Source organism: Camelina sativa, chromosome 6 (assembly GCF_000633955.1).
Source record: "Camelina sativa cultivar DH55 chromosome 6, Cs, whole genome shotgun sequence".
Lineage (NCBI taxonomy): Eukaryota > Viridiplantae > Streptophyta > Magnoliopsida > Brassicales > Brassicaceae > Camelina > Camelina sativa.
In genome coordinates, this window is record NC_025690.1 from 18,967,127 (window position 1) to 18,981,595 (window position 14,469).

Consider the following 14,469-nt stretch of genomic DNA (forward strand, 5'->3'; position numbering starts at 1 on the left):
ACATGAGTGAGGTGAGTCAAACCAAACCAATTAATTAAACGAACAATTAGTATATATAGGGATATTGTATATAACTATATATGTAGAGTTTTAAATGATTGGCTGGAAATCGTTTTCCCAAACTATTGATGGTGAATGCAAAATGGGTGACGTTCTTATATTGTTTGCTGGTTATAATAGACCTTTCCCGAAAGTGGATTTGTCGCTGGAGGCAGATTACTAAATACATGTTCTAGAGAGCCAGAAGATATCCATGAATATGAATATTAGGGATGTTTTCAACTTATTCATTAGCAGAAACCTCATCCACAATATTTTATATGTGGACATCTATTACAACTACTAACTATAGATGAAACTACTTGTTGCGTAAAAAAATTGTATGTTGTAGTCCTATATCATACCATTTGCAAATGCTTGTTTGACTGGATATAAAAAAAAAAGTCTTTACCAAAACTCTTGATAATGTTAGTAGAAGTTATTGTGTTAATAGTAAGATTGATGAGATCGGCATGAGAGAACTGAGAAGGCATTACTCTATCACCGTTGAATTTTGTGGTAATACATTCTGAACCAATATTAGTAAGATTCAAAACTTTTTATTAGTCTAGTTTATATTCCAATCTCTCCTCTCCTTCTATCTTTTTGTAATTGATTGGTACCTAATTTAGGAGCAACCGGGAAGACCAAAAAAACAAAAAAAAATCTTCTGACCAGTGTTATGAAAAATGTTTAAAATAGGAACATGACATCGTTAAATCTTGTCATGGAAGAGACTCTTTGTCTTTTGTGTGGCTAATTTTCCGTAATTTAGTATTTCTCTTTCTCCTTTTCTTCACGCTTTTCCTTTTCTTTTGGGTAACTAGAATTTTGGTATAAGATGAAGAAAAAATAGTGTTCGTCGGCTTGTGTTTGTCTCCGACACCTCCAACCAAATCAATTGATGAGATTTGTCGTCGGCAGCTTTAAGTTAAGCTAAAAATCCATCACAGATTTACAACAATTTTTTTTTTTTAATTGTAGTAGTGTAATTATATATATTTTCAATAAGTGTAATATTGAGTGTTTATATAATAAACTTTGGAGTCATATATTAACCCCTTTGATTTGACAGTCTCCATCAATCCTCAAAGTTCACACCACAGACAAAGTTAAAAAAAAAAAAATCGTACCATCTTCGCTTTTTCTTTTATTTTCTTTCTTTACATAGCTTATAAACACTTTCCACGCATTAATACACAAAAACAAAAAGAAACACTGCCTCCACAATCTCTTTCTCTCTATAACTCTATTAGCTAAAGTTTACAGAAAAATCAAAACTCTTCTCTTGATCTTTCACGAGCTCCCCAGTTCTAGTATAACCCTCAAGTGACATCAACCTTTTTTGTTGTACCGCTTTAAGTTGTATTATAATATTTATAAGCTTCTTATCTTTTTTTTTTTTTTGACATCAAAGCTTCTTATCTTATATTGGTATAACATGTGATGAGATCTCCTCACATCATCATTTTACTTGCTCTCTTCTTCTTCCTTTCTCTAATCCTCCAGACCCATCAAAGAACCATTGATGATCAAACTCACCGGATTGGCTCCAACGTTGGAGACGTCAGTTATGTGGCAGTGACTTCGCCGGAAGGAAGAAAAAGGGAGAGGTTTAGAGTTCGGCGACCGATGAAGACATGGCGGAAGGGGAAGATGTTCGATGCCCGTGAACATGGAGTCCCAAGTGGTCCAAATCCCATCTCCAATAGGTAGAATATATATTTTAATACATAGAGCTTGTTGTATGAATGTTTTGCCTAGTATTATAGTATATCTCTTTGCTTCTGAGGCTGCACGTTCAAAAAAATAAACGACTAATTATGTTGTTTGTTGATTCAAAGTTTGAAATTGGCAGAATATATTTTATTTATTTGGAGTTAAATGGAAAAAATAATTAGACATATTTATTTCTTACAAAGGTTTTCGATTTATTTGGAGTTGATGACACGCTACTTTGTATTGTATAAAACACGGTACCGCTAAATCAGATACTAATGTTTGACTGACAATTAAAGATTTACGTGAATCTAGCAATTACGTTACTTTCTCTTATATATATATATTTTTAATATGTATATTATGTATAATTTAGCGAAGAACCATAAATATATATATATATATATATATATATAGTGCAAAAAATAGCAATGAGAAACAATTTTAGACGAAAATACGTCGAAGGGCCAAGGCCATGGGGGTCCCCGGGTTATTAGATAAACAAAAAAAACAAATACACATCTAAAAACGCACGCATATGTTAATAAATACGTAGTCAAGGGTTTGATGATGAATCATTTCCATTTTTAGCATGTTTTCTTTGAACATATCCACTATGTTCTATATTCCTGAAGCAATTCTAATCTCCCATGCAAAGATGGCAACCTGAAAACACATAACTTCAATATAGACTTGTTCAGTCGTTACTGTTCTTATATTGGTATTCTAGCCATTCGACACTTGTTACACGAAAAAAGTATATAGGGCATATAAATGACAGTAAATAAATATTAAGCTATAGATCACCTTCCAAGAGCCATATAATCAGGTGGCTAATTAGTCGCACCCGTAAACCAAGGCATTAAGAGTTCGACTCCTCTTCCAGCGTGGGAATCAACCAAGCTACATAATGTTTTCATTTTTCCAAACTACAGCAAAATGAAAGAAAAGACGTGAATTTTACATCATCGTTTACAAAGAACATACACTTCCAAATTCGAAACTAGGTAAGAATACAACGATATAATCGAGCTAGTTTAAAGATAAAAGAAGAGCAGAAACTCGCAAGAATACACGTACATAATTCCCAGCCGCCGGTTCGTTCGATTATGTGATGGTAAAAAAAAAGAACAGATATAGCTAGACAACGTGTCAACGTACGTACTTATTGTAAATTCTTCTAGTATAGTATAGTTGTGTCACATTAAATAGCGCCACGAACCATGCAGTAGGGATCCATACAAATTAAACTGTTCGGGTATTAATTATAGCTAGTACTTGCATGGTGACTTCAATTCAAGAGGTCCCCCAACATATACTGGCACATGCATAGCGACCTGCATTGATGTTGTGTCAAAGAATAGGTAGTGATGACTGATGATGATGATGACTAGAGTACTCCACAAGAGTATTATACTTTTTCTTATTAATGAGGACCTTAGACCATAATCATGGGCTGTCTCTTATAAGGGGTTGTTAAATTTTTTATGAATTAATTGTGTATTGATTCGAATATAAAAACCCATGATCTCTTAGATAAAATTTGTTTTTCCATTGGTAGGTTCTAATTTTGGATATCTTATTTTTGAAAATATTGTTTTTTAAAATTTAAAATTTTAAATAGAATAGAAGTGGTATAAATGTGTAAACATTAAAGATTTTTTAAAATTAGAAAATATAGCATTTTAATTAATTTTCAAACATACAAAACATAATAAAAACATTAATACATATTACATAATAAAAACATTAATACATAATTTTAATAATGATTTCCTCCAAATTTTGTCCAAATATTCTCAACCAAATCATCTTGCAAGCGTTGTTGTTTTTCTCGATCACGAACATCCTTTCGATTCTTGAGCATAGTAGCGACACATGAAGGTCTAGGTGTTGGAAGCGTGTAGTCAACTTCTGAAGCTCTACTTGACTCTATTTGTGCGAATTCAGTTTCATCAAACAGATTGTACCCATCTCGTTCGTCCTCTACTATCATATTGTGCAGTATGATACACGCTCTCATTATTTTCCCAAATTTTACCTTATCCCAAATAAGAGCCGGGTTTTTGACTATGGCAAATCGAGCCGCAAAACTCCAAAAGCACGCTCCACATCTTTACGTACCGCTTCTTGTTGTCTCGCAAATAAAGAGGCTTTTGGAGTTTGTGGCAGTGGAATAGATTGGATAAAAGTAGACCATTTTGGAGAAATACCATCCGTCAGATAGTAAACCAATTTATACTCATGTCCGTTGACACTGTATTTAACTTTAGGAGCTCGACCATGCAAAATATCATCAAAGACTGGAGATCGGTCAAGAATATTGATATTGTTTAATGTACCTGGTAGTCCAAAGAAAGCATGCCAGATCCTGAGGTCATACGAAGCCACCGCCTCTAAAACGATTGTGGGCTTTCCAGATCCGCGGGTGATCCATACGAAGCCCCTTTGCAGCCTTTACACCTTGAGGACGGGGATGTGATCCATCAATATCATTAACCGGATGTGCATCCTGTTCAGACCCATCAACACACACCCTTCCCCTCTTCACTCCATTGCCTTTAGTAGATGTGGATGCACACCACTTTTGATCGTACCTTAAGTCTCTCCAAGCATGCTCCAAGGTAAACCGATATCCTTGATCATCAAAGTATATTTGGTGTGCCAACTTCATCACATCATCTTCATTCTGTCCACTACTCTTCTCTCTTGTCGCAGTCTCATAACAACCAACGAACTTGCACACCAAGTCATTTATCCTCCCCCACCTCTGCTTACAATGACTTGCCTCCCTCTTTGGCCGACCTGCAACATTTGGACACTTTGCAAGGTAATCCGCAATCCTTCCCCAAAAGGCATCAAGTCTTTGTTGATTCGAAGTCACCGGATCCTTGCTCGTGTTGAGCCAAGCAGAGACAAGCATGATATCATCAATTGGTATCCATGCATGCCTTGTTTTGCGGTTTTCTTGCGGTGATGCAGGTTCAGATGGAGTTTCATCACATGGACTTAGAGAAGGATTGCCTTGGAGGTTTTGTGTTTCAAGTTGGCTTTGTAACAGATTCAAATAGCTAGAGGTGGGATGATATGGATTCATGTAGTCGTCGGAATCCATATCGTATTGTGTTTGTTGGTTGAAAGAGTTTTGGTGAAAGAGTTATGATGTTTTGGTGTTTTGGTTAAAGAGTTTATAAGGTTTACAAGGGTGTAATTGTTTTGGTGTTTTTTTTACTATGAAGAGGAAGACTATGAATTTATAAGGTTTATGTTTTTTTACTTTACAACTAATTAAGTCTTTACCTAAACTACAACAACCACACATTAAAAATCTCCACAACCAACTAACACAATACTTCAAACAATAACATCAATGACTGACTAGACTAATACCTACACTAACAAGTAGTAAACACATTTATCACAACCAACAAACAAAAGCTTTAACATAAATGACTCACTCTCATACTTTAACTAACATCAAATAAATGAAGAACGAAGAGGATGATAATTACCTTCCTTCATGGCCGACGACACACACTCTATACTCATCAATCCATCGACATCCTTTTTGCCCATTTAACCTCAAAACAAAAGAGAGACATACCACAAAACCGCAAATTACAATGAATATCAAACAAGGACAATATACTAAAGGAACAACACTAACTTATCATGCAAACAGAAGGAATGAAGCATACTACAACCAAAATCGAACAAGAACAATATACTTTGTTTTATGACAATAATGTCTAAACAAAACAAAAGATCACTTATCAATCGGTAAACAAACACAAACACACCAAAAACTATACACAAACAGACCAAACACATGGTTCTCAAGAACCCTAATCCTTTTAAAGCCACCCTTATCAATCGGTAAACAAACACAAACACACCAAAAACTATACACAAACAGACCAAATCGGAACACAAACACATGCACACCAAGAACCCTAATCCGTTTAAAGCATCAATTATCAATCAGAACACAAACACACCAAAATCAAATCAACCTAACAGTTTACCTAATTATATTATTGTAGTCAAAAACTTACCCTCTCAATCGAATTGATCCAATCTCTTCCGATTGAATCGCCTTCTCCTTCAAATCCCCTCCGACACAATCTCAACGACGATTGAAATCGCCACCGCTACAGTCGCCTCCGATAAGATCACCGCCGATAATAATCGCCTACGACCCAACACTCCATCGATTTTATTACCTCCGATTAAAGCATCTCTTTCTGACATCAAATCGAGTCTTTGATCGCGAGAAAAAGAGAGAAAGAGAGAAAGATGCGTAAAAAATAAATAATTAACCTTTTGTTTTCTTCTCTCAGCCAACAAGAAATAGACATGTAGCGTCTCGTAAAATCGATTTGAGGCTGTTATATTAGAGAGTCTCTTCTATTTTTCTTTTTCTTTTCATTTATTTTTAACCCAAAAAAACCTTAAAACCCCTTAACATCCCCCATAATCTTGCTCTTAATGGCTTAATCTGCTATTATTATAGTATCTAAATTTTTTTGGATCTCCACGGAAAAAGAAAATTTTTGGATCTTTCGATTTACATCATGTTATTGCGTATACATTATCAATAAATAATAACGTAAAAAACGCGTTTTTGAAAAAGGAATTCAAATAAATATACGTATATATATCTAGTTTGGGTCCTAAAAAGGCAAAAAACGGGAAAAGAGAAAGGAATAAAAAGGAAACCAGAAACGGCATAGTTTAGCGTGTAAAGGAGAGACAGATCTGGCATCCAAAGTTGCTTGCATTGCATTGGACCATCATTTTCTTTACATTCCTCAAATCCTCCTCTTTATCCAAACTAAATTATAGTATAAATGTATAATCCTAAAAAACATCGATTTATACACTCCATAGTCCATACCATACATTTAGTAGCCAAGTTTCAGCATTTTTTAGCTTTAAGAAAACTAACATGCATTTACCTTTTTTCTTTTTAGTTCAATTTGGTTAAAACAAAAAGGAAAAAGAGATGGTACCAAAACTTTTATTTTTCTTCAAATACAATATGATATGAGAAGAGAGGTAAACGTTATAAAATACTCGAAAGATATAATGGCTTAGTAAGCCATCGAAGCCCAGTTTGCTTACTCTATTGGGCCAAACCGAGAAGATGCAAATCCATTAAATATGCACTTAATTTCATAAACCGGAAACCAAACCGAGAAGATGCAAATCGAATTGTTTGAAAACCAAAATCATCGACTCAACCGTTCCAAAATGTGGAAACCAGAACAAAAACACCGGTTCGCGTCTGACTCGTCGTTGTTCTCTCTCTCTCTCTCTCTCTCTCTCCCAAGGTTTAACTTCGCTTTGCATCGTTGTTGAATCTAGAAAAAGCTCTCTAATTTTCCGATGTCTTTCAAATTGATCTAGCTCTCACTCAGGTTGATTTGCTGAATTTGAAACCTTCTTCTACTCTCTCCAGTTGATTGTGTAGAACAGTCGATGCTAGTTGTGGAATTGCATAGAGATTTTTAATTTGTCATGATGATGATGATTTATATGATTAGGCTTTTGTGTTGTTCACAAAGTGTGCAATGTTCTTGTTTCACCTAAATCATTTGTTTAGGGTTTACTTCAGAGGATTTGTATTAGTTGGTTGCTTTTTGCAAGTGATGATGCTTAAATTTAAGTTACCTACTCAGTTAGTTGTAATTGTGCAGGACCAATTTCATAACTTTCCAAGTTTTATTCAGAAAATGTCACATGTAATTGTTCGTTGCATCGATCTTTCTTAAGAGGCTAAAGTTCCTGTAACTGATTACAACATGGTCATGGTCACTATAGAGCCTGATAATATTATTGTTATTGGTATATGAGAAGGTACATTTATCTTGCAAGGTGGTACTTCTTAGCACCGTATGCTCAATTCACTACAACATTTTGCTATTTAATGTCTTTTGGACATTTTTTAGGAAGTGGTTTCCCACAGAGTAACTCATTTCCAATGTAAATGGACGGATCTTGAAACTTGACAAGCTTAGGTATGCTCCCCTCTAGTTTGTTGAACGAAAGATTCAGGCTTTGCAGAGAAGATATTGCTGCCAAGCTCTGAGGAATGGCTCCAGAAAGCTTGTTTCTTGATAGATCAAGCGTCTCCAAGCGACTCAGTTCTGAAATTTTCTCTGGAATGTTTCCTGCCATGGAGTTATTTGATAAATTCAGGATTCGGAGATACGAGAGTCCCAAGATTTCTCTTGGGATCTCTCCGCTTATGTTGTTTCCTGAAAGGTTTATGCTATTGACTATGTCTTGGTATTCACGAGCTCTCGTCACAATGAAGACTAGATTCTGGAACACCTCATTGTTTGTGCCTCGAGCAATGGCTGTGAGATTGCTGATGCATTTTGGAATTGGTCCCGAGATTTTGTTTCCGGAGAGATCCAGAATGCGTAGATTTGGAGCGCTGCAGAGATCATCTGGAATTTGGCCAGTGAAGGAGTTACTTTGCAGACGAAGCATGAACAGAGAAGACAACTTTCCTAGCCATGAGGGAAGCTTCCCAGTCAGTTTGTTTCCTCCAAGATCGATGTTCGTAAGTCCAGAGCAGTTCTGAAGACTCTCTGGGATTTTACCTTCCAACGCATTTTGGTTCAGAAGCAAGACGCTGAGAGAAGGCAACAGATCTAAAGACTCTGGTATTTGGCCTGATAAGTTATTCTCTGACGCATCAATTCCATAAAGCATGAACTGCCGGTGCCAACAGTTTGGCAAACTACCAGAGAAATGGTTCTTCCTTAGAGATAGAATTTGCAGCCCGGAGATATCACATAGAGATGATGGGATGTTGCCGGTGAAGCTGTTATGAAAGAGGTAGATATTTTGAATCCTTGGCATCAAGACGTCAATGTTCTGAGGAATATAACCCGAGAAGTTGTTCTCGTAAAGACGCAGCTCCGTTGCGTTTGTTGACCAGAGAGGAAAAGGGCCTTCAAAGCTGTTGGAGCTCAAGTCAATGTTGTTTAACTTTGGGAACGCAAGCTTTTGAGGTAATCTACCTTTGATTCTGTTGTTTGCTAGAATCAGGTAAGTTACTTCAGAAGAGATTCCTGAAAACCAGCTATCCGGTATTGTATCTTCAATTCCAGTGTTTCTGAGTACGACATAGTTGAGCTTGGTCTGTACTTGAAGCCACATTGGAAACGAAGGACCGATCTGGCAGTTCTCGATTTGGATTAACTCTAGTCTGAAAGGAGGAATCCAAGTAGATGGTACCTTGAAGATAAGAGATCTGTATGGTTCAGTTGTGAGACGAATGGTTTTCAAGCTTCTGAGATTCACGAAGTGAGACTTTTGCAGAACGCCTTCCCATGTATTCGCCATCAAGTTCAGATCCACGAGCTCCGCAAGCTTCCCGAAGCTTTCTGCTATCGACCCGTTCATGGTATTGTAAGAGAGATCAAGTTTCTTCAGTGACGCCATGTTTCCTATAGAGGAAGGGACCGAACCCGTGAAGGTATTCGATGAAAGATCCAGAGTCTGCAGATTCCTCAACGCTCCAAGCGACTCAGGCAATGCCCCAGCTAACTTGTTGGAACTGAGATCGAGAAAGACCAAGCTGTTGCCTTTGTTTCTAGACAAGGCGTCTAAGAAACCATTGAGTTGACCATTGAGTTCGTTTGCAGAAAGGTCAAGAAATTTCAGTCGAGGAAGGTCTCCGAGAACAGATGGAATCTCGCCCTGGAGTGCCAGATTATTCGACAGATCAAGTGTCTCTAGAAGCTTCAAGTTCTTGAACTCGGTAGGAATGGAACCTTCCAGAAAACACCATCTAAGGGATAGCTCTCTGAGGTTGGTGAGACTAAATAGCCAGTTGGGTATTGGCGTATTGAGAGAGTTTCCAGACAAATCAAGAACTTCAAGGTGCTTCAGATTGGCAGAGGAAGACAAAGAGAGAGGCAAGTTCTTGATCTCACTATCGGACAAACGCAACTCCTTAAGCGTCGTGACTTTGCTGAAATCCTCTAACCAGGTTTCACCGGCACCGCTCAGATTCACATTTGCCATGTTGAGGTACTTCAGAGAAGTAGACAGACCAGAAAGCCACCGGAGGTTGCTTACACGCAAAGAACTAGCGTAGAGATCAAGAGACTCCAGCTTCGACAAGTTCCCAAGATTGGCAGGAATTTCCCCGGAAAACGAGGAGGAAGAAAGATTCAGGTACCTTAGGCTAACGATTTGGCCGAGAAATTCTGGAATTTCCAGTCCACCGAAATCGTTTGAACTCAAGTCCAGGTAGCTCAAGAACTTGAGAATGGTCAAAGACTGATGTAACTTCCCTCGCAAGGAACTTCTTTCATACTCATCGGAGCGAACGTCTTGAACCGGGTTTCTGAGATCAATCTTGACGACGTGGCTGGTCCGTACGTCGCAGAGAACACCGGACCAGTTGCAACAATCAGGTCCGGACCAAGATTTGAGTCGACCCGAAGTATCATTGAGTGATGCTCTGAAGGTGAGAAGAGCTTGTCGCTCGGTGGATATGCATTTAGGCTTAGCTGCAGATACGAAATCAGGGACTTTTAGAAGTAAAATGAGAACCAGAGAGAAGAGAAAGAAGCTAGGCCTGAGCTTAAGTTTGAGATCCATACTTTTGAAAGCTGAGTATGTTTAGTTTCTTTTGTCGAATGTTTCAATATATACATGTTCGAACGCAGACATATTGGACCAGCATTGTATGGTATATGCATATACAAACAGAATAGATGTATAGAAATATACGCCTGTATCTTAAACAAATACGAACACGGTTTTATATCAAAGTAATGTATATAAAATATGAATATAGAAACGTGTTATTTTGCTGGTGCGCATTGAAGTAAGTGCAAATAGATATTTGCGCACCATTCAACTCACATGGCTCGTGTGGGGTTTGTTCTCTTTGTTGTATTTTGTCTATTTGAGGCACTCTTTTTTTTTTTTCTTTGACTTTATATTTTACAATTTATACACCGACGGACTCCTCGATTTTTGTTTTTATACAAAGCAATACGATATTTTCTTAAATTGGGATCTTGTTTTGTCCAAAAAAAAAAAATTGGGATCTTGTCCAATCTTAGCGAAGCAATTTCCTTATAAAATGGGCTTGTAAAGGCCCATTAAATTATCAGTTAACGAATCGTTTTGGTCCATTTGGATGTCTTAATAAGCACGACTAATTTTATTTTTTATTATAAATTTGCCTCGTTAATTATTTGGTTACAGAGACACTAATCATCAGAAAGAACATTCGAAATAGTTAGTCGCAGAGTCATGGTAGCTCCGCTGACTTTGCCAACTCGTCGTCACTTCCGTAGCCATTAAGCTGAGCTCAAATTTTTCCTCGAGAAAAAAAAAACAGACTCTGCAATTTGTTATTTTTTCCTCGAGAAGAATGTGTCCTCCGAGTAAAAAAGGAGCTGTCTTGGGCCCCTTGGCTGTGATTCTAGCGTTGACCATGGTGGTGGTGGTCAACGGGGTTTCAGCGAGATTCTTCGTGGAGAAGGGTAGCTTGACGGTACTTAACTCATGGACAATGGGAGGTAAGCATGACGCAGCCATCGCAAACTTTGGTCTCCCCAACTACGCCGGTTTCATGATCGGCTCCGTTGTCTACGCCAGCCAAGATGCTTACGGATGCGACTCTTTCAACAAAACCTTCAATCCCAAGTCTCCTTATCCCAAAATTCTCCTCATTCATCGTGGAGGTACAATTACAAAGAAAGTTCTGTAATTGGGCTTTTGCTTCGATTAAATTAGTAAAAAAGTTAAGCAATTTTGACTGTTTCATCAAGAATCTGGTTTTTTTTTTTGGTTAACATTGTGATTGAAGTTTGAAACTATTTTGGTTTTGATAACATTGTGATTGAAGTTTGAAACTGTTGTGATCGATTTTGAGGGTTTGTGAATTTGACTCTACTTTCCTTTTTTGTTTCTAGTGTGTAACTTTGCTACGAAGATATGGAATGGGCAACAAGCCGGTGCAGCGGCTGTTCTTGTAGCAGATAACATTGTTGAGCCATTGATAGCAATGGATTCAGCTCAATATGAAGATTCTGACTTTATAGATAAAATCAACATCCCATCAGCTTTGATCCTTCGCTCTCTCGGAGATAGTCTCAAGAAAGCTCTGAAAAGAGGTGAGGAGGTAATCTTGAAGATTGACTGGAGTGAGTCTATACCAAACCCTGATGAAAGAGTTGAGTATGAGCTATGGGCTAATACTAATGATGAATGTGGTGTACACTGCGATAAACAGATAGATTTCATAAAGAACTTTAAGGGAACAGCTCAAATTCTTGAAAAAGGCGGTTTTACTTTGTTCAGACCTCATTACATTGCTTGGTTCTGTCCCAAAGAGCTTCTACTTGGCAACCAATGTCAGAATCAGTGTATAAACCAAGGGAGGTATTGTGCTCCTGACCCTAAGCAAGACTCTGAAGATGGATATAATGGGAGAGACGTTGTTTACGAGAATCTGAGACAGTTATGTGTTCATAGAGTAGCTAAGGAAAAGAACACTTCTTGGATCTGGTGGGATTATGTGACAGATTTTAACATCAGGTGTTCTATGAAGGAGAAGAAATACAGCAAAGAATGCGCAGAAACTGTCGTGGAATCTCTCGGTAATAAAGGCCTTTTGTTTTCCTGAGAGATATCACAATCTGCTTGCAACTCTTTCTTTAACAGTGTCAGGGCCTTTTCTTAGGGTTGTCTCTTGAGAAGATCAAGAAATGCATTGGTGATCCTGATGCTGATGTAGAGAATGAAGTTCTAAAAGCTGAGCAAGCTTTTCAGGTTCGCGGTCACTTTCAAATTCACCGAGCTGTTTATTCTACTCTTTTCATGACATTGTGAAGTACAGTTAGGGCAAGAGAATCGCGGGGTTGTCACAATCTTTCCAACATTAATCATCAACAATGCTCAATATCGTGGTAAGCAGCTCTTCCTTCTCATAGATCATCAAAAAGTTTGAAGATTATACAATCTTAATGTGTTCCATGATCAGGTAAATTGGAGAGGACCGCAGTGCTGAAGGTTATATGTTCAGGATTCAAGGAAAGAACCGAACCTTCAATATGTTTAAATACAGGTCAAGTCCTTTTCCTCGAGTAAGATAGTCGTATTCTGTGACAAACATACTAAAAAAAATCTTCTTGAATCTTATTCTAAACAGATATAGAGACCAATGAATGTCTTGAAGCAAATGGAGGATGTTGGCAAGACAAAATATCCAATATAACGGCTTGCAAGGTATATAGTGATAACGAGCCATATAACAATACTTTTATCGTTCTAGAATCTATTCTATATCATCTCTTCTTTATAGATTACATGAATTTTATCAGGACACATTTAGAGGAAGAGTATGCGAGTGCCCTGTTGTGAATGGTGTTCAATACAAAGGAGATGGTTATACCTCCTGCAAGCGTATGTTTTTGAAACTTCCTTTTTAATATATCTCATTGTACACTTTTTTTCACTGGTCTAATCAAAAGTTCTTTGTTTCTCGTTCTTGATTACAGCTTTTGGACCTGCGCGATGTTCAATGAACGATGGAGGTTGCTGGTCTGAAACTAGAAAGGGTCTAAATTTCTCTGCTTGTTTGGTTAAGTAACTGCTGCTTTTTCTCCCACTTTGCTAAATTTTGAAACTTTTTCTGACTTATGTATGTGTTTGATGTAGAACTCGGAGACATCAGGATGTCGTTGCCCTCTAGGCTTCCGTGGAGATGGTCTGAACTGTGAAGGTGAATTCTTTTTGACAATTTGTCATAGTAAAATCGAGTTTCTTTGACATTGCCTCTCACCGATAAAAATTGCTTCATCATGACTAGACATTGATGAATGCAAAGAGAAATCAGCTTGCCAATGTGATGGCTGCAAATGCAAGAACATTTGGGGAGGATATGAATGCAAATGTTCTAACAGTAGTCTCTATATGAAAGAAGAAGACACTTGTATCGGTATGTTCATGTAAATCTTTTTCTGATATCACTAGGAAAAAATCCCAATGTTTATATTTGCGCCGGCTTGTGCAGAAAAAAGAAGTGGATCAAGAAGTAGATGGTTGTTCACAATTGTGGTTCTAATCGCCATTGCAAGCATCTCTTTAAGTGCTTATACATTCTACAAGTACCATGTTCAGGTAATGTCACTTTGCCACTTAAGACATTTCTTATGCATCATCATTCATCAAAGTCTGACTGTCCTTTCTCTATGCAGTCATACGTGGATTCAGAGATCGCGTGTATTATGTCTCAGTACATACCACTCGAGAGCCAAAGCATCAACCAAGACGCTAAGTAAGTAAGAACTCTGCTTGCCTGAAAATGAAGATTGTTGAATCTTGGTTGTAATATAGGGGTCTTTTTTGTAAAGAATCAATTTTTTGATGCGTTATTTAATGTTCTGAAAGTTATATGATGTAAAATAGAAAATAATAATAATTGCTTTCATTGAGAGTTGAACTCAAGACCTCCCGCTTACTAAACGGGTGCTCTAACCAACTGAGCTATGAAAGCGTTTGCACCACGTATTTTAGTTATTTCTATGATAAAATCGATGCTACCGTCTCTGCTCGTCTGATCCTTCAAGTTCAAATCGTTTCCACAATTTTGTTGTTTTTTAATTCTGGGTTTTGACCCTAGACCCTAAAAACTCGCATGAGTTTTGATCTAGCTTTTGAACGATAGTA

General features: G+C 37.4%; 4 protein-coding genes and 1 non-coding gene across 5 annotated transcripts; 2 read left to right on the top strand and 3 right to left on the bottom strand.

Annotated features, from left to right (window-relative positions):
* LOC109133411 (CLAVATA3/ESR (CLE)-related protein 42-like) lies at nt 1,253–1,913 on the top strand. Its single transcript, XM_019246501.1, has one exon. It carries the CDS (start codon nt 1,486–1,488, stop codon nt 1,753–1,755), a length of 270 nt encoding a protein of 89 aa, XP_019102046.1. The 5' UTR covers nt 1,253–1,485; the 3' UTR covers nt 1,756–1,913.
* On the bottom strand, nt 4,136–4,873 carry LOC104699238 (glutathione S-transferase T3-like). The gene has a single exon (XM_010414571.1). The coding sequence runs from the start codon at nt 4,871–4,873 to the stop codon at nt 4,136–4,138; it is 738 nt and encodes a 245-aa protein (XP_010412873.1).
* On the bottom strand, nt 7,681–10,383 carry LOC104792250 (LRR receptor-like serine/threonine-protein kinase GSO1). The gene has a single exon (XM_010518360.2). The coding sequence runs from the start codon at nt 10,381–10,383 to the stop codon at nt 7,681–7,683; it is 2,703 nt and encodes a 900-aa protein (XP_010516662.1).
* LOC104792251 (vacuolar-sorting receptor 5-like) lies at nt 11,005–14,247 on the top strand. The gene is made up of 12 exons (XM_010518361.2): nt 11,005–11,480; nt 11,712–12,398; nt 12,482–12,570; nt 12,638–12,707; nt 12,782–12,865; nt 12,950–13,026; nt 13,122–13,203; nt 13,299–13,381; nt 13,459–13,522; nt 13,610–13,738; nt 13,814–13,920; nt 13,998–14,247. The coding sequence occupies exons 1-12, from the start codon at nt 11,168–11,170 to the stop codon at nt 14,079–14,081; spliced, it is 1,869 nt and encodes a 622-aa protein (XP_010516663.1). The 5' UTR covers nt 11,005–11,167; the 3' UTR covers nt 14,082–14,247.
* On the bottom strand, nt 14,223–14,296 carry TRNAT-AGU. Its single transcript has one exon. It is a non-coding gene; the product is annotated as a tRNA-Thr (tRNA).